At 35.3% G+C, this 19,274-nt stretch overlaps 1 protein-coding gene across 5 annotated transcripts in view; it reads left to right on the top strand.

Annotated features, from left to right (window-relative positions):
* Nucleotides 1–19,274, top strand: part of RICTOR (RPTOR independent companion of MTOR complex 2) — a 70,561-nt gene that overhangs the window by 23,458 nt on the left and 27,829 nt on the right. For all 5 annotated transcript variants that reach the window (XM_015848496.3, XM_015848498.3, XM_085530158.1 and 2 more), the window contains 14 exons: nucleotides 2,776–2,840; nucleotides 3,129–3,260; nucleotides 6,596–6,659; nucleotides 8,740–8,866; nucleotides 9,652–9,821; nucleotides 10,065–10,132; nucleotides 11,641–11,708; nucleotides 14,005–14,087; nucleotides 15,354–15,441; nucleotides 16,400–16,490; nucleotides 16,614–16,680; nucleotides 16,797–16,877; nucleotides 18,015–18,115; nucleotides 18,768–18,930. In XM_015848496.3, the coding sequence (XP_015703982.2) occupies nucleotides 2,776–2,840; nucleotides 3,129–3,260; nucleotides 6,596–6,659; nucleotides 8,740–8,866; nucleotides 9,652–9,821; nucleotides 10,065–10,132; nucleotides 11,641–11,708; nucleotides 14,005–14,087; nucleotides 15,354–15,441; nucleotides 16,400–16,490; nucleotides 16,614–16,680; nucleotides 16,797–16,877; nucleotides 18,015–18,115; nucleotides 18,768–18,930 (1,368 nt within the window). The remainder of the gene's footprint in view (nucleotides 1–2,775; nucleotides 2,841–3,128; nucleotides 3,261–6,595; nucleotides 6,660–8,739; nucleotides 8,867–9,651; nucleotides 9,822–10,064; nucleotides 10,133–11,640; nucleotides 11,709–14,004; nucleotides 14,088–15,353; nucleotides 15,442–16,399; nucleotides 16,491–16,613; nucleotides 16,681–16,796; nucleotides 16,878–18,014; nucleotides 18,116–18,767; nucleotides 18,931–19,274) is intronic.

Genomic DNA, 19,274 nt, shown 5'->3' on the forward strand with positions numbered 1-19,274 from the left:
TAACCCCCTTCGTGCTGCTGATCACTCTTCTCTTGATGCAACCCAGGGTATGCTTGGCCTTCTGGCCTACACTGTAGACTTGTCTCTGTCAGGAATTGAGCCAACTACAAAAATTACTGCATTAGGTCCAGATTCATTTACCTGCTTAATTTTATTTGAAAGTGAAATGGAAGGAAAGTAGGAAGATTTTGCCTTAAATATATTTCAGGCCAGACTTTTGTAAACAAGCAAATACCCAGAGAATTCAGACCAGCTGAACAGTATCTTATTTATAAGCAACCTCTGTAACTTTCTTCCCTATTAAACACATATCTATCCAGCCTTACTTTGCAAGTATTTTTTTTTCTTAGATTAAATCAACTTAATCAATGTATATTTCATCTCCCGTGTATATTCTGCTGCTCCACTTTTTCCAGCATGTCTGGTCTTAAAATGTGGAGCCCAGAATTTTGTTCTTTATGCTGTTCTAAGAGCAGCCAGTGAAGTAGGAAAAGAAGTCTCTTAGTCTCAAACGCAATATATGCCTATTGCAAAGAAAATACTCTTAATGGGACTATCTCATGTTTAAGATTAGCATTTCTAATTCTTTAGGATATAGACTACTCATAAATCTTACTGTACTCTTGAAAATTGTTAACATACTCCACATTTGATAATGTTTTGTGGATTGTATTTCTCTGCTGGATTCTTCACAGTTTTTCTGTGACTCTTAATGTATGGTGTTATGATTGTTATGATAGTGTTCACTTAATAGAATTTCCATATCCAGTTCTGGTGCTCCTTTTAAATCACTGAAGAGTTTTGAATTCTGAACTTGCTGTCCATCTTTTGAATTATTTTCTGGTTGGTAATCCTGTAAGAACATGATATTGTGCAAATTTGAAAGACCCAGTACTTAAGTAATGGTGGCCCCTTGGAGTGAGAATAGCTTACTAGTAGATAGTCTTGTGTTTGCTCTTTTTCAGCTAGCTATAGCTGTTCATTCTCTTGTTAGGAGTTTTTTGCATGCATGGACACACTTCAAATACCTATAATAATTATCATATTCAGAAATATTCAGCTTGTTCATATGTCAAAATATAGGGAAAAGGTTGCTGAAAATGGTCTGGTGTATGTTAAATTCAGTTTTCTCATCTGTAAGTGGGGAGAATGAGGGGTGAGGTCTAGATGTATAACGAGCTTGAAACACTGCTGATGAACTTGTCTGAAGTGAACAAGAAACTGTTTTTACTCACTGTCTTCTCACACTGTTTTGCTTACACTCTGCCTGCCAATTTTTACAGTTCATGAGATATCAATAGAAATGCTAAGGCAGCACTGGTGGCCTTAGGCAGTCCAGCAATATGGCATAAAAACAGATTGACAGAAGGTTTTCACATATTGTCATGAGGAGTTAATGCATGCAATTGCGTAGTTTTATTATTTAAAATTAAAAGGTGGAGGAAACTGGTTGTATAATAACTTTCGGTATGTTTTATTATTTCTGCTTATAGCTGCTGCTAAGAAAAATGGAAAATTGGCAAGATTGCATTTAACTTTTGTTATTAAATTGTCCTCAACCAGCTCCATTTTGGGGCTGCAGTAATCATTCTCACTAACAGCTTTGGTTTTCAGCATAATTATTGTGTATTTCTCTCAGAATAATAAGTATGTTATTATAGTCTTTGCAAGAATTTGTCCTTGTTGAGCATAAAATTAAAATATCTTCATTTTGAGTGACTGTTGTGCTAATAAATGGAGTTAATAATAAACGTGCAGTGTTTACTGTATTTTAATTCCTGTGGTATTCACTAGATGCACAAACACTGAACTTCCTCACGGAGGATGAACTGTTAATAATGCTGTGGCTTAGAAATTGAATGAATATCTCTTTCAAAAGAAAGGGACAAACTACAGGAACTATTGCCGTCAGTATTAGTTACTTGAGTTTTTGGAAGTCCTTTATTTCAAGTGCTTTCACTTTTGGTTATAGTACTCTCCTATTATTTTAGGAATGGGCAGTAAATAAGATGTCTAGGAACTTCTTTGCTGCTCATATGAAGGAGAACAGTATCAGATCTTTTTGAATGAGAGATTTTTATTTTTTTTTTTGATACATTAAAGCATGACATGCACTTGATTTCACGTTTTGGTTTTGCAAACTGCATTTATGAAACTTATGCCTTGTCCTCAGAACTGAAAAATGAGCTTGAAGTGTTTAGAAGTTCATACAGCTCGTAGGTATGCATTCAATCTTTGCACTTACTTCAGGGGTACCGAAAACTACAAATCCTGAGGAATTGATGGTAGGTCAGGCTGAATGTTTCTTCCAGGATTCATTTACAGCTTCCCTGTCCTCTGTGCCTGTGCTGCTGTGGACAGTCAGTGTATAGCTTTGCTTCAAAACTGTCACCCTAGTTGTGTTATTCAGTGCACATGTTTTACATTCTTCAGGATTTCTAGTATCTACTGAGGTTACCAGTTGCACAAGTGCATCTTCTACAGAGAATGTAAAAGCAGCTAGAGGAGCAATCTGAAGCATAGCTTTTGAAAGTAGAGTATATAGTTCTGCAAGCATTTCCTTTCTAAGAGGACTGAGACTTCTGTATCTCATACACACAGAAACAGAGTACTGGCAGCAAAAATGGTTAAGTCTGATTTTGGTATGCTTCCCCTTGCAATGAATGAAATTCCTTGCATGACGTGGGAAGTACTACCAAATATCTTACATTTTATGCGGATATTTTCAATAGAATTGTAAGTAATATACATTTGTTTTTGCTTTTTTTTTTTCAGCTTCTTTGTAATACTGGCCATGCTGAGGAAAAGCTAGGTTTTACATATGATAGGATCATAATATGGTAAGTAATAAGGAAAACAAGGATTTTACTGGGATACTTGGGTATAAGTGTGGAACTTTAATTGATTTAAGAGGAGTTAAGTAAATTTCATTTGTATTTCTGGCACTGGCATTTTATAGTTCATGTGTTCAAAATTTCATAATACGAATGTGTGCTTTATGGATATTTTATTGTATATAATCAGAAGTAAATAATATACTTTCAGGCAAAGAGGAAAAAACATTAGTGTGAGTATGGTAAAATCTATGAACTACTGTATAACTGTTCACTCTCTGTTTCCTTTTACAGCTTGCGGTTAGCTTTACTAAACGAAGCAAAAGAGGTGCGAGCAGCAGGATTGCGAGCCCTTCGCTATCTCATTCGAGACTCTAGTATTCTCCAGAAGGTGCTGAAGTTGAAAGTGGATTACCTGATTGCCCGGTAACTTTCCCTTCTTGTAAATTGTAACATTTTGAAATTTATATTGTAAGTTTTTTCATGCTTGAGACAGGTAAGAATAAGTTTAATATCTTTTTAAATTTTTGTATATGTAGTTTTATAAGTCTGCTTAATTCAGTCTGAGAAATATACAACTCTTAAGAAGAGGGACAATACTTCTAATCCAAAGGCAATGTTGTTCTAGTATTTGATACACATGAATAATGAAAAAAATTGAGACATACCAAAGATGTATTTGAATCACAGATGCTACTAATCAAAAATAAACCTGTGGTATTATTAGTAAGTTGCAAACTTTGTGGTTTTCTTGTTTTTAGTATTTTTGTAATAGAATGATAGAACGGTCTGGGTTGAAAAGGACTGTAATGATCATCTGGTTTCAACCCCCCTGCTATGTGCAGGGTCACCAGCCACCAGACTCGGCTGACCAGAGCCACATCCAGCTGTCTTTGAATGTCTCCAGGGATGGGGCATCCACAGCCTCCTTTGGAAACCTGTTCCCATTCTTCACCACCTTCTGAGTAAAAAACTTCCTCCTAATATCTAACCTATACCTTCCCTATCTCAGTTCAAAATGATTTCCTCTTGTCCTATCGCTATCAACCCATGTAAACAACCATTCCTCCTCCTTTTTATATTCTCCCTTCAAGTACTGGAAGGCCACAATTTGGTCTCCTGAGAATCTTCTATTCTCCAAGCTAAACAGACCCAGTTTCCTCATCTTTTCCTTTCAGGAGAGGTGTTCCAGCTTTCTGATCATCTTAGTGGCCCTCCTTTGGACCTGCTCCAAGAGTTCTGTGTCTTTCTTGACAGGGGGCCCCAGGCCTGAACGCAGTGTCCAGCCAATCTATCCTTAATCCATTGAACAGTCCATCCTTCAGATCCATAGTTCTCCCATTTAGAGAGAAGGATGTGGTGATGGACCATGTCAAAGGCTTTGTAGAAGTCCAGGTAGATGACGTCTGTTTCTCTTCTCATGTCCAATGATGCCATCTCTCCATCATAGAAAGCCACCTGAATGGTCAGGCAAGAACTACCTTTGGTGAAGCCACGTTGGCTGTCTCAGGATCTCTTTGTATCATATGTGTCTTAACATAGCTTCTAGGAGGATCTGCTCCATGATTTTCCTAGGCACAGCAGTGAATCTCACTGGCCTGTAGTTTCCCAGGTCATCCTTTCTCTTTCTTTAAAATGGGAGTAATGTTTCCCTTTCTCCAGTCACCGGGGACTTCACCAGATAGCCATGATTTTTCAAATATGATGGAGAGCAGCTTGGCAATCATGTCAGCCATCTCTTTCAGAACTCTAGGATGGATATCATCCGGCCCTATGGACTTATACACATTCAGTTTCATGCAGAGGTCTTGGACATGCTTGACTGTTACAGTGGAACAAAATTCACTCCCCCATACCCTTACGTAAAGCTTCAGGGCCCTGAGTGACTTGGGAAGCCTTGACCACCCATGAAGACCGAGGCAAAGCACTCATTGAGTACCTTAGCTTTTTCTATGTCTGAGGAAGCCAGCTCCCTCATTACCTTTTAGCAGAGGGAGAATACTCTCCTTGGCCTGTCTCCTCCTGCCTTCTACCTTGTTATCTTTCACATCCTTTGCTAAGTTCAGCTCCATCTGTGTCTTGGCTTTCCTAATCCTTTCTTTACACACACAAACAGCAGGGCTGTGTTTCTCCCAGGCTACAAAACCTTGCTTCCACTTCCCGAATATTTTCCTCTTTTCCCTCAGTTTAAGCTGTAGGTCCTTGTGCAGCCATGTCCCCCTGCTTGACTACTTCTACTGGGGTATGGAAAGCTGTTGTGCTCTCAGAACAGTGTCCCTAAAGTGCTGCCTGTTCTGTACTGTACTATAGCCATTAAGGACAGTTTCTCAGGGGATCCCACTCAGTTCGATGAGCAGCCAGAATTTTGCTCTCCTGAAGCACAGGGTCCTGATTCTACTTTTTGCCAGGCCTGCGTTCTTCCAGATCACCAGCTCCACCAGGGCATGATCTGATCACTGCAGCCCAGGCTACCCTGAGTCTTAATCTTTCTAATCCTCTCCACTGCATTGATGAGCACCAGATCCAGTACCTCACCTTGGGTTGGTCCATCTATTATCTAGACCAAGAAGTCATCCTCAACAGTCTCCAGGAATCTCCTGGGTTGTCTGCCACCCACTGTGTTGCTATCTCAGAAGGTATCTGGGTGGCTGAAATCCCCCATCAGGGTAAGAGCCTGTGAGAATGAGACCTCCTGCAGCTGAAGCAAAAAGACCTTGCCAGCAGGCTCCCCATAATCAGGTGGCCTACAGCAGACCCCAACCACTAGATACCTCTTAATGGACCAATTCTTTATTTTAACTTACAATCTCTCATCTTGATCATGATTCTCAGACACAGCTCTTTGCAATCTGTCTACTTCCTAACACAGAGGGAAGCTCACTTCTGGTTCTACCCTGTTCATCCCTTCTGAAAACCCTATAGTCTTCAATCAGAGTATTCCAATTGTGGGGCTCATCCTACCGTGTTTCTGTGATAGCATTTAGGTCATACTTTCTCCATTGTGCCACGGTTTCTATCTCCTGTTTATTTCCCATGCTGCGTTCATTGATACAGAGGCACTTGAGCTTAGTTACTGGCCTTGTCAGATTTATCCCAGTTCTTTAAATTACCATATTGCTTTAGAGGCCCAGTACAAAGTCAGGACAAAAAAGTAGTTCAGGCCTGAGAATTTGTAATGTAAGCATAACCTATGACAACACAGCAATACTAAAGAGCAAATTAACAATGAGATGATAAGGTCACTGTGGTGACTAGATGTATTTACTGTCGTTTCTGATGCTTCCTTCATTAAAACTTTAAGATTTTATGTAGTGATACTAATGTGTGCATGTTTCTGGATTAATGTGCACACATTTTTTTTTGCACTGTTAAATTTGGATGGGCGAAGGCACTTTTCTGATCTGAAAGCACACAGAACATGTTGATTTGAAACAGTACAAATGCTCTTCTTTAGCCTTATTTGAAATGACAGATGCAGCTAGCACTAAATTGTTCCTGAAGTTATGTCTCATCATTTGAAAATATTCTAATGATTTACTTTGGAAGACAACTGAAAATTAAATAAACTGAATGTAATCTGTAATAAGTATACTTGCTTGAAAGGGGGTTTTTAAACAGTTTTTCTTAATAATCTTTCTTACATTTATTTAGTTGCATGAATACTCATGCAGGGTGTTAACTGTTAAGGTGAAAGATAGTGCTATTAAAAAAAAGCAGACCACAATGAAACATTTTTTTTTGTTTTGTTTTTGTTATTTTAGGTGCATTGACATACAGCAGAGTAATGAAGTAGAAAGAACACAAGCACTTCGATTAGTCCGAAAGGTAAAATTTAACTGCATATAGTTATACTACATCTGCCAGTCAGCTATGCTGACTCCAGGATTTCTCCATCAGCAGTTTTTTTTATACACTCTTATGTTACTATATGAGGAAAAAGTTATAGCTGTTAGTTGGGGGGAAAAAAAAAAAAAAAAAAAGACTGACTTATGTTCATCTTTTTGACTAAAAATCTTTAGCAGGCTAGAAAATTCCTGCAGATTTTCCACTGATGAAGATAAAACTGAATGCAGTTCTTTGTTTTTGATATGAAAAATTCCTGTATTGAGTGTAGTATCAATATAAAACATTAAGCATTCCTTACTTATCCTTTTTCATAAAGAAGAATAAAATACAAAGCATTAATCCTGTTTCTGAAATCTATAGAAAGCATTTGCTGATAAACTTTGAAGATTTTCTTGTTTACATGCTTTTTTTAACAGTTGTCATGCTAATTCTGCATTTCAGTTATGCTCAATGAGAATATTTTATATTGAGAGCTTTGTAACTTAACAGTGTCTCTAATGAAAATAAGTTGCTTCAGAAACTGTTTCAGCTATTACTAGACGTGATTTATATTGCCATTCTATTGCTAATTATTATTTTATGCTGTTCTAAAAATGAAAGACTGTAGGTGGGGAAGAGTTTGGATTTTCTTTAGCTTGCTATCTTAAGGCTTCCTGTTTTGTGGGTAGTAATGTTATGTATGACAAGAAGTTTCTCAAACATGTCTTAAAAATAAACTTGTTATAGTGTTAAAATGTATTTGCCAAAATGTTTGGTCTCCTCTCGCTTTAGCCTTGCAAATAAAGAAAAACAAACCCCTTTGGCAGACAAATGTCCTAGACATCTCAGGAAGCTGTAAGAATGAACGTAGGACAAAACAATTTTGGAAAAGACCAATTTTTAATTATTTTTTTTTTCTATTTTTGGAAACAAAAGAATATGGAAAAAAAATCTTAACAAACTGGATTCAAAAAAATTTTAGATGCTTCGTGGCTGTTGAGCATTATTTCGCATTGCATATTTTTCATTAGTAGAAAATATGATATGGTTGAGTAGACTTACAAGAAAATGTTGTTCCCTTTTAAAGCAGTCAAACAACAGAAACCTATTTCCCCGTAGTAATACATCTGCATAACTTCAGTAATTCTTCTGTTCTATAGTATATAGGACATGTGTATTTAATTTTAGCAAACTGAAAATATGTAAGTAGATAGTTTTTCAGTCTATGCCGTTAAAGCCTTCTTTGGGATGGGAAAGTGATTTGTTTAGTTTGTTTTTTTCTTTAATGTGTGCATGCAGCCTTTCTCCTTAAAAGCAGTTTAAATTCTGCTTAAACTATCAACTGAAGGTTTTGGTGCAGGAGCTCTTAAGTAGCATGAAGGACCATTTACTATTGGGGAAAAAGACTCTTCTGTTTTGTCTTAAATTTACTGCATGTGGCTTTTATCCCTTAATTTAATTACTATTGACATATGAAAGAAAGTCTGGTTTCATCTGTGTTTTTCAATATGAAATGTTTAAAATCTGTGGGCGGTTTATTTATTTATTTATTTATTTTTGATGTAGCTATGCAGCTTATAATAAGGATAAGATTAGATGCTGTAGGTGAAGGTTCAGGGGTATATCTTCCAAGTTGTGTAGCAACATCTTTTGTAGACAGTTATTTTATGTTGTCTACAGCTCTCTCTTCCTTTGTGTGCAGAAGCAGGTCCCTGTAAAACATGATTTTGGTCTTGGCAAATTTAACAGTTGAATAGGTGTAATGAATGCTGTGGTATGGATTAATCTTATAGAAGAGTTTCTATTCTTCTCTTTGTCAGTTGGTATCTTTATTATGATAAAATAATAATAATAATAATTAAAAAAAAAAAAAAACACAAGCCGGAAGAGAATAGGGAAGTAAATTAACAAAAGTTCTTGAGAATTCTATAAGAAGCTTTAGGATTTGCAGGATGTAACCAAATTATATGTGGAATTATTTGTACAGTTTTATCTAAGAAGCAGAATGCTGGTGAATCCAAATATATTTTGAGAAATAGTGTAACAAAACCAGATGGCATTTTTATTTTATTTTTAACAGATGATCACTGTGAATGCTTCATTGTTTCCCAGCTCTATTACTAATTCTTTGATAGCAGTTGGCAATGATGGTCTTCAAGAAAGAGACAGAATGGTTCGAGCATGTATTGCCATTATCTGTGAACTAGGTAAGATAATTGAAGCTAACTAAGAAAACTGAAATGTGTGTCATCAGTTTTCGAAGGGATTCTCTAATGTGTTCGCATTAAATGGCTTTTATTCAAATAATAAGGTGAATTTGTTTATTAACTAGTGAATCAGAGGTTGAATGTTCTTAATGTCTGTTTTTTAGATTTAGTCAGTAGATTGATATTAGAATTAAAAAATAAAGGCTTTAAAATTAAAATATCTTGTACATCAAAGATTTTGGGTACTGTGCCTTAGGCACTGTACTTTAATAATTGGCATTTTTTCTGTTCAGTATTTTCTTAAAACAGCTGATAATTTTTAGGATTACTGGATTGGAAGTTGTGAGAACTTTGTATGTGAGTTACGGAGTATTTTCAGTTTATTAATATTAGTGCAAAATAACTTCAGTGTTTTCAAAACATAGTTTTCTAGTTTAAAGAAATAAGTAATTTCTTATTTTTTTAAATTATAACTATCAAAGATTTCTCTTCTGGACTGATCTTGTTTTGCAGGGAAACCTGAGCTTTACTGTATGGAAACTTAGTTAAAGATGTGGTGTAAAATTGCTGCACAATGGTGACTGCTCGACTAGATTTTTAGTTGATAAAATTAAAAATCTCAGTTCATCACTGCGGTCTGTCAGTTGCATTGTAAACCTTATATGAATCAAAGCAGTATTCAGGAAGGAAAGGATATATTTGCTAAACAGACAAGTTTGTCATACTGAAAATCTTGAGATCTTTTCTCTACTATCACTTACTGTAGTAATCTGTTCTTCATTTAGCACTTCAGAATCCGGAGGTGGTGGCTCTTCGGGGTGGTTTAAGTACCATCCTGAAAAATGTGATTGATTGTCAGCTAAGCCGAATAAATGAGGCTTTGATAACTACTGTTTTGCACCTCATTAATCATCCAAAGACCCGTCAGTATGTGCGAGCAGATGTAGAATTAGAGGTGGGTTCATTTTTACTTATTTAGTGACAGAAATTAAACAGCATATTGATAATGAAGATGTTTAATTTTCAGTTGAGATTTCACAGTTTGTTAATGCAAAATGTCAAAACAATTAACCTTTAAACTAAGAGCATGATATGTAAAGGAAGAATAATATGACAAGTTGGAGTGGGATTGATGAAAAGGCAAAATCCATTAATTGTTTTGTTACATGAAAGTAATGCATGTCTTTCTTTTGTTTAGCGAATTTTAGCTCCTTACACAGATTTTCACTACAGGCATAATCCAGACACAGCAGAAGGACAGCTCAAGTAAGTGTTAGCACTTCAACTTTTGTACATGGAATTGTAGTTGAAGTATTTTTTCTCCTAAGTGACAAAACAAATCAGGGAACTAATACTGAACTGTTTGAAGTTGAGTGCAATAGCTAGATGGCAAGTTTATAGAACACTGTTAGGAATTAAGAATTAAATGAGAAAATTTATTCTTCTTGCATAATATTTCTTTTACCTGAAATTATCACAACTTGTGTCTCTTCTGGCACAGATTTCTTCTTATCTTAAATATCTGCATTATTAGTATGTCTGCTTTAGTTTCTGTTTGGTGGTTGCACAGTCAGGCTTGGAGGGCAGTAATTAAACAACTGTATTGTGCCTGTGGTCATATAGCAAGAGTGGTACCACAGGAATTTAGCATGAGACCTATCCTGTTTAACATCTTTATCAGTTCCCTGAAGGTGAGGGTGAAGTACACTGTCATGAAGTTTACAGATGATAGCAAACTGGGTAGAATCAAAAGATACTGCTGGTGTCCAGAGTTTGGGCCAGAAGAGTGGGCCAAAAGAACATTATGAAATTCAGCAAGGGCAGATGCAAAGTTCTGTGCCTGGAAGGATGTACTGTGACTGTGACTGTACTCAGACTGTGAGCCTGACTAAATGGTAAACTGTTCTAGTAGGCAGAATGCCTGGGAGGCAGACAGGATTGACAGTGTATTGGGCTACTTTTAAAATTGCATAGCTAACAAGCTGGAGGATGTAATTTTTCTTTTCTCTTTGTGCTTGCAAAAACTCATGTAAACCCATCATCTGAGGGAAAGCTTAGGGAAGAGCCTTTCTAATACTTGTGCGAAGTTTATCAAGAAGAAGTAGTCAGACCCTTCACAATGGTGCATTGTGAAGACATGAAACAGCAAAGAGAAACTGAAAAAAGAAGTTCCAACTTGAGAAACAAATTAATGTGAGGTTTCTCAAGGGTTGAAACAGGCTGTTCCAGATAAGTGCTACAGCCCTCATCCTTGAAAATTTCTGAGACTTGAGAGGATAAAGTCCTGATTATTACTTGGTTTGCTCTGATAGCCAACAGCTTCCTTTTTGTAAGAAGTTAGAATAGGTCACAGTAGTTACTTTCAACCTCACATATTCTTTTTTTTTTTTTTTTTTTTTTTCTTTTGTAAATTACTGCATGGCAGTGGATTATAAGATTTGGACAGTGTTCAAGTACTAAGGCTGTACTCTTACTATCAGTGGAGACTTGGAAGTGATTACTGTGATAGGCCAAAAGTAGGTGTTTAGTTTGTAATCTTCCCACTGCAGAAACTCAACTGAAAGAGAAAGACACAATGATTAAAAAGGGTTATATTTGTATGTGTGTACATATTGTGTAAAATATATAGGCACACACAAAAATGTAAGCATGTGAAAATTTTCTTTCTTTTGATTTTTATACCCCATCCAGAACCCGTTAACTACCTGCTGTGTAAATAACACAGTTTATTTTACAGTAATTAACTGTATCTTGTCACATTTGTTTAATTGCAGAGAGGACAGAGAAGCACGGTTCCTAGCTAGTAAAATGGGAATTGTGGCAGCATTTCGATCATGGGCTGGTAAGATTTCTTAATTTTTATTTGTTGACTGACAGGGACTTTTCAGTGTAATGTCATGGTTTATTTAATCACAGAATCTGACAGTTTGGTTTTTCTGTCATTTCCTTCCTGTAATGTTTTGGTATTGTCAAACTGGAGGACTCCTAAATACTTTTAGACTAACCTTATAGATAAGATGCAGCCTTATTTTCAGTTTAAAATACTGTATCAGCTGTGCCTTATGGTAATACTTGATATGGGTGGAGGAATGTTGAAAGTAGCATCATCTCATAAGAATTTGAGATTCTACTGTCAATATAATAAGAAATCTTTATGTAGACATTTTCAACAGTAGATTCATTAGCACCTGCTTTTACTAAGTGGTGTAGTTGAAGATAAATCCCAATCTGGACGTAGTTTTGGTCTTCATGTAGAAGATGTTTCTGAATCCAGAAAAGTTTTTTGTATTTTTTTTTTTTTAAATCATTTCTCTGCTTTCTCTGTTATCTTACCACACTTAACATGGTAGCAATGTCTCATTCTTGTACCAAAGTCAGAGTCCTACAAAATCAAGTGACCCTGACCAAAATTTTGGATAGACTTTACACATGGAGTATTTAAGAATGGTTTGGACTTTATAAAAAAAAATAAATAATTGTAAGACTATTTAAATTGTGTAATGTTCTGAAAAAAATGATCAGAAAGCTTAGCACTGAGATGTCACTTCAAAAAATATCTTGTGTTTTCTTGATGCTGGCATGCAGGTCTGGAGAGTTCATGGCAACTCTGAAGATTCTAAGAAGAAATTTCTGTTAGGAATGTTGCTACATTTTCCTTCCATCATACTGTTAGAACTAATACCATAATCTTGAAAAGTTCAAGTTACAATTGTTTTTGAAATTTGCAGTGGTACTCTTATATTGCATTTTCTTATGTTGTTGGAGGCTAAGGGGACATTAATGTTTTCTGTACAGAAATGTCCCAAAGGCCCTGTAGCAAAAAGTACCAAACATCTGTTTGGTTTAGTTTTTGTCCTGGCTTTTCAGGTGCTTTATTCTTATTTTACCTGTCTGTGCTGTCTGTCTTGTTCCATTCTTTCATAACTGTCTGGACTGAGTTATTCTTTAGAGTTTGATATGAAGTACTTTATCCTCTGCTGCAGTCATTGTGTTACAGATGAAATTGGGGCATGCAGCAGTGACCGTGTGCAGGGAAATCTATTCCTGCATTGCAATGGGAAAGTGACTGTTGAATACTCTTGGGGTGGGGGGGAGAAGAATGTCTCTGAGATTTACTGTAGAATCTATGAAATGCTCTCAGTGTGTTCATGGGTACATGAGCTGGACATATGTATTTGTGATGTGGAAGTTTTGAACTTGAGGATATCATTCCACATAAAGTATGTCATAGAAGTTAACTAATTGTTTTTAGTAATATGGTTTAAGTAGTTATTACATTTCATTTTTTAGTACTTCCCTGAATTAAGATTTGTTTATATGTACCAAGAACCGCCTCCTTTAAATGAATAAAAAATGTTATTTATTGAATAAACTTATTTGTTTTTAGAATAGTGTGTTACTGTAAGGTTTTTTCCTTCTGTAACATGAAGAAAAATAGTAAGGAAATGAGCATGGTTGCTGTCTGTCTCAGGAGCCACATCTTGAATGAAGAGATTTAAGTATAAACTGAGGCTGAAAACAAAGTAATGGTCAGCTTCAGTAACAATTAAGAACAGTTTAAGAGTTCTTCCTTTCAATGTTAAGAAATGAAAGTTGTGTAAAAATTCTGTGTAAAAGGACCAAATATGAGAGGCTGTCAAATTTTATGCAAAATAAAATTGTTTTGAAAAGGTGAGCCCTTCTGATTTGGGATAAGGTGATTAAAAGCAATGCATAGAGAATGTTATTCTAGATATATTTAATCTTGCTGCTTAGAATTCATCTGAGATTAAAAGGAACCTGACTGCTGGTTAGGCTTAGACACAACTTTTGTTGAAGAAACTGCTAATGGCTCTGTGTACATATTCTGGTCTAAGACTGATTCTTTGTTTATGATTTTGTCTATATGCTATTCCTTTGTGAATATTATTTTTGTGGAGATAACTTGAACATACTGTTCACATTAGAAAGGACAAAAGTAACTATCTCTTAGTTATGAAATTACTAGATTTTGTTGAACATTGATTAAAAGATGACATAAAAATGCTAGTGATTAGTAATTTTTGTCATTTATACTTGTGTTTGAACTAGAAATCATTTAACAGTGTCTAATATCTCCTTTGTTTGGTGAGGTAACATTGTGTATTAATGTTTTCTAGGCATTATTAGTCTGTGCAAACCTGGGAATTCTGGGATTCAGTCTCTCATTGGGGTACTTTGTATACCAAATATGGAAATACGGGTAAGTGTTAAATATTTCCTATTGGAATAGGAATATATGTGATGTTTTATTTAATATGCTTGCAATTTTTTTTAACAGTTTAGTGGTCTAACCCAGAATCTAATTATGAGACCACTAGTCTTCAGTTTACTTGACCCTTAAATTTCCTGTGTCATTTTTCCATGTGGTCAGGCTGCCTGCTCTTTCAGTGTCAGTGAAGTGTGAATCAAAGCTCACTCTGTCTAACAGGAGGGAATGGAGGAGGGAAAAGGGAAAAAGTGTTAGACGTGAGGAGACAGTAAATAAAATATTTGTATAAACAGGAATATTTTTGGCATTGAAACCGATTTACTCTTCCAATCTATAATCTTGTTTTCTTTTGGTTTATTTACTTTTAGATTCTTTTTTTATATATATAAGTCTTGAAATTGCTCTGAATTAAAACATATTTTAGAAATATGCTAATATAGTGTGAAATTGCTGCTATCAAGAAAAATATGCTTTCAACCACTGATCTTGGTTTTAAGTTTAGTTCTTATTCATACTTCATATAGTACTGCTAATATTAAATTACTACAGACAGAACAGGCATTAAGAGAAGGTCCATCATTTTCATGAATTCAAATTATTTCAGTAGTTTGCAAGTAAATAGTAATAGTAATAGTCTCGTGTGGGTTTGAAGGGACCTTAGAGATCATTGAGTCCAACCCCCAGGATACGAGCCTCTGTGCTGCAGAGCGGCACTTCTACCACTTGCGCCACAGGAGATTCAAACACCCGGGCCCCGGTGTTGCAGTGCGGCATTCCTACCACCTGCACCACTGGGGCACACAAAAATCATTTTTTGCTTTAACAATAATTCAAAGCAAATCTTTTGTAGCTTTAATAATGAGATTAAAACATAGGATTTGACACATATAGAAGCATTTCCTTCCAGGTTATTGCCTAAACAAAGAAACTGCCAGTCACAGCAGTAACAATTCTAAAAAATATATATGTAGTCTGAGGAGCTTGTTTCTTTAGGTTATGGTGATAATAAGGCACTATTGTAAAGTGAGCAAACCACTTCCCTTTTTCTCCAGATTCCTTCAGAAAACATGCTTGTAATCCAAAAAAAAAATAAAACAGAACAAACAAACAAACAAAAAAACCAAACAAATAGAAAACCTCCAAATCAGATACCAGTTTTATCACACTGTAAAAGTCAACCTCAGTGCTAATTTAATTGTGAACAGAAAGGCCATATTTTCTAAATATATGAAGTTGCTGGGTTTTTTGTTTTTGCAGCGGGGTCTGCTTGAGGTTCTCTATGACATTTTTCGTCTTCCTCTCCCTGTTGTTGCAGAAGAATTTATTGAGGCACTTCTTAGTGTAGGTAAGTATTTCGAACCAGTTCACACAAGAATTCTGTCAAATTCTTCTACAAATTTGGTGAACCCTTTATTTTTCCACTGGATTGCAAATTATATTAGTATTAACCTTTTCATCAGCAAATTCATGAGGTATTCTGAAGTCCTGTTTAAAATCCTTTTTCAACAAATTAACGGTGTTCAAGCCACAAGTCCACTTTTGTCTGAAGTTCTTAATGCGTCAGTTGAAAGTCTGTAAGAAGATCAGTAATGGAGCGTAATTGAGCATTTGCACAAAAGACTGCACAATACGAATTATTAGTCTTGGAAGTATTTGAAGCACTGGTAGCGTAGGAGTGGTGGTGAATGACACAGATAAGTTACTGAAAAGTATCTCTGCATACTGAATATATGCTAATTGCCCTCAGTGCTCTTCAGTAAGCTTGTCCTAGGGTAATTGTATGGTTTCATGTCTATAGTAAGAGAAGTTACTCTTTTAAGTTCAGAATTATTTATTTGCAAGTTTTAAAAGCATTCTCTACTTTTCTCTTACAAAAGTATGAACCTGAAGAGAGTAATTCTGATGTTCCATCATCCTCCAAACTCCAATTACGAATGTCAGTCAAGGGCCTGATTATAGAACCTTAATCATTGTACTGAACTTCACTATTAATAGTTTTTTTTAAAAAACTTGTGACTTTGCTCAGTTTGCATGCGAATTTAAAAATGTTGCAGTGCTTTCAGCTGGACAAATTTCATGTGTTTGTGAATGCAGGAAGACATTATTTTGATATTTAAATTAAATATTTGTCTTAGCTTTGAAGTTGACCTTACTTCATGTAGTAGTGTGGACTGGATGACTTATTGTAGATCCTTTTTGACCAAAAGTTTTCTTTAATTTCAAACCTGCTTATCTAACTACTATTAAAATAACACTGAAATACAGAACTGTAATTAACATTGGTTTTGTTTGTTTTCTTGTAGATCCAAGCAGATTTCAGGACTGTTGGAGACTCTCTGATGGCTTTGTAGCTGCTGAAGCTAAAACCATATTACCACATAGAGCCAGGTCAAGGTTGGTATTCAATAAACTCAGACTGAGCTGTTGATTAGTTGTATACAAAAGAATTGCTTTTCTCTTGCAGAAATAATTTTTTTTAAAGTTTTTTCTAAACTATTTCCATGTTTTGCTCCTTAGGCCTGATCTCATGGATAATTACTTGGCTTTAGTGCTTTCAGCTTTTATTACCAATGGACTTCTAGAGGTAACTGGTGATATTAGATAAGAATAGATGCTTACTACCTTTCTTTTATGAACATTGATCTAAGATACAACATACACACTTTCTAGTAAATATTGTAATTTTTAACTTTTTTCCAGGGTCTTGTAGAAGTGATCACAAGTAGTGATGACCACGTATCTGTTAGGGCAACTATTCTTTTGGGAGAACTTCTGCATATGGTAAGTAAGGTTTCTTTCTGAGATTAAGTATAATTAGTTATTCATTGACAATAGTTATTTTTTTTGTAAAGACTGGAATTTGTTCATAACTTGGAACATCTACTTTCCATCAAAATAATGTTATTTTTACCTCATAACAATTCGTATATTGAAAGAAAGCATGAATTGAATCATCTCCAGCTCTCACTGTTTCTCCACCTTGCCTCAGTAAGATGTATTTTTAAGCTAGAATCTTGCAAATTCACTTATCTCTTACTGTGTTTGGGAATAAAGCTGCTACTTGTTTGAGCTTTGGTGTAATGGCAGCAGTGGCAGGATGCTTAGCTTTCTGCTTCACAGTCTGTGTAGATAAAACTTTTGCACATTCAGCTGCAGCACTTCCTAATATTCATTCACGCAACTCCTAAGTTGGTCTTCCCATGCAGCTCTTGATAGCCTCTGAATAACACAGAGAAACGGAAGACACCTTGTTTCATGCCTCTTGCCTCCCTGTGTTTGAAGAAGAGAACTTTTATGTGTTTTTTCTTGCCTAGACATGATGTTTTTAAATGCACATGCAAGTGCTATTTTGCAGACTGCTGAGGAACTGTTGGTCATATGTGAAGTGATATGATTTACCTTTCTGGCCAAACAAGTAGTTTTGTTTTGTTCCACATCCCTTATTGACAGCAAGGAGGGCATATGCAGCAGAGCACTTTCTGTTAAGGCTTCTTGCGTATTTTTGTTAATTTTTATTTATCAAGTATCTTCTGTTGTTAAAAGTGTAGAATGGACAGTCTGAAATTGTATTTCTGGTTTTATATATATTTTAGTATTCTCATACATGACATAAAAGGATGACTGATAGTTTGCTTTTTTTTTTTTTGGTATATCACCTCTTCAACTACCACCAATGCAAAAATAAGAATTTCAGGATAGAGCCCTACAATTGTTTTTATTTTTAATTGTAGTTCAGATTGATAAATTAGATAAAATATTCAGAGTTGTGTCCAGTTATTGTTGGTAATATGTGAAAAAATCTCATGCATTTGCAAAGCTCTCATCAGAAATAGTAGATTTTTGAAAATGCTGATTCTAATAAAAATGTTGTAATAATTTATAATAACCAGACTTCTTCTTTTTTTTTTTTTTGTTTAGGCAAACACAATTCTTCCTCATTCTCACAGTCATCACCTGCACTGCTTACCAACGCTAATGAATATGGCAGCATCTTTTGACATCATGAAAGAGAAGAGATTGTAAGAATTCCAAGTTTCTCTAAAAACAAAAATAAATACGTCCTTTCTTGTAATTGAATGGAAACCCATGTTATCTTTCTTTGTTGCTTGGAATCACAGATATCTTTATTTACCAGCAAACGTTTTCATATAGAAATGATCACTGACACTGACGAAATAATTTCTAGTAGATGACTCTGGAAGTGATGTATTACAGAAAGAACTTAGGAATGCTAAAATCCAGGAAGAAAGTTTTGATAGTCATTTTCAGAACGCATCTGCATATGTTGTGAGATTTCTTACACATAATATTCCTAAATGAGCTACGAGCTGTTGCTTGACAAAAGAAACATCTGAGATGTGTTTTATGTATTTAAGCTGTGCATTCTATCACATTTCCTTTTGGCATTTTGATTTAAAAAAAAAAAAAAAAAAGGCAGAAGAAGAGGTGTCAAGGCTCATTCTTCAGTAGAAATTCTCACTATTTTCTGTGTAATTGTACTACAAAACTAATGAATGAGAATGTATGAAAACTTGCATCAAGACTAGTATCTTTGGCTTCAGAATTGTTGGCAAATCCTTCCTTGAGCTTTGCTTATTGAACTTAGTATATATCACTAATTCTCTATTTGTCTCATAGTTGTCAAACACTGATGTTTTGTTTTTTTACTAGACGAGCAAGTGCTGCACTGAACTGCTTAAAACGATTTCACGAGATGAAGAAAAGAGGACCTAAACCTTATAGCCTTCATTTAGATCATATTATTCAGAAAGCAATCTCAACCCATCAAAAAAGGGATCAATACCGTGTGCAGAAAGACATCGTTATTTTAAAGGTATAACAATTACTACTCTTTCAGAATTTAATTTGAAATTATATCTTGGATACTTAAATCCCATACCATCCTACCACCTTACTTTCTCTTTTAATTCAGAAGAATTAATATGATTTTTGTAGATATTTTAAATTTAATATTTTTTTCAGCTACTTTGGGGTATGATATGTTTTCTTGAACTTGAGTGAGAGTATAATAATTTCAATGCATTTTTTCTCTCTTATGATCACTTGCTCTAAGATTACTACTTCCACAGTAGTAAAACCCTGCAGTTTACTCTCAGATGCGGATTACTGTGGCGCAGAGACCTTCTGATGAGGGTTACATGAAATGTAACTATATAG

This window comes from Coturnix japonica, chromosome Z (assembly GCF_054131305.1).
Source record: "Coturnix japonica strain WE chromosome Z, WE-NBRP24, whole genome shotgun sequence".
Lineage (NCBI taxonomy): Eukaryota > Metazoa > Chordata > Aves > Galliformes > Phasianidae > Coturnix > Coturnix japonica.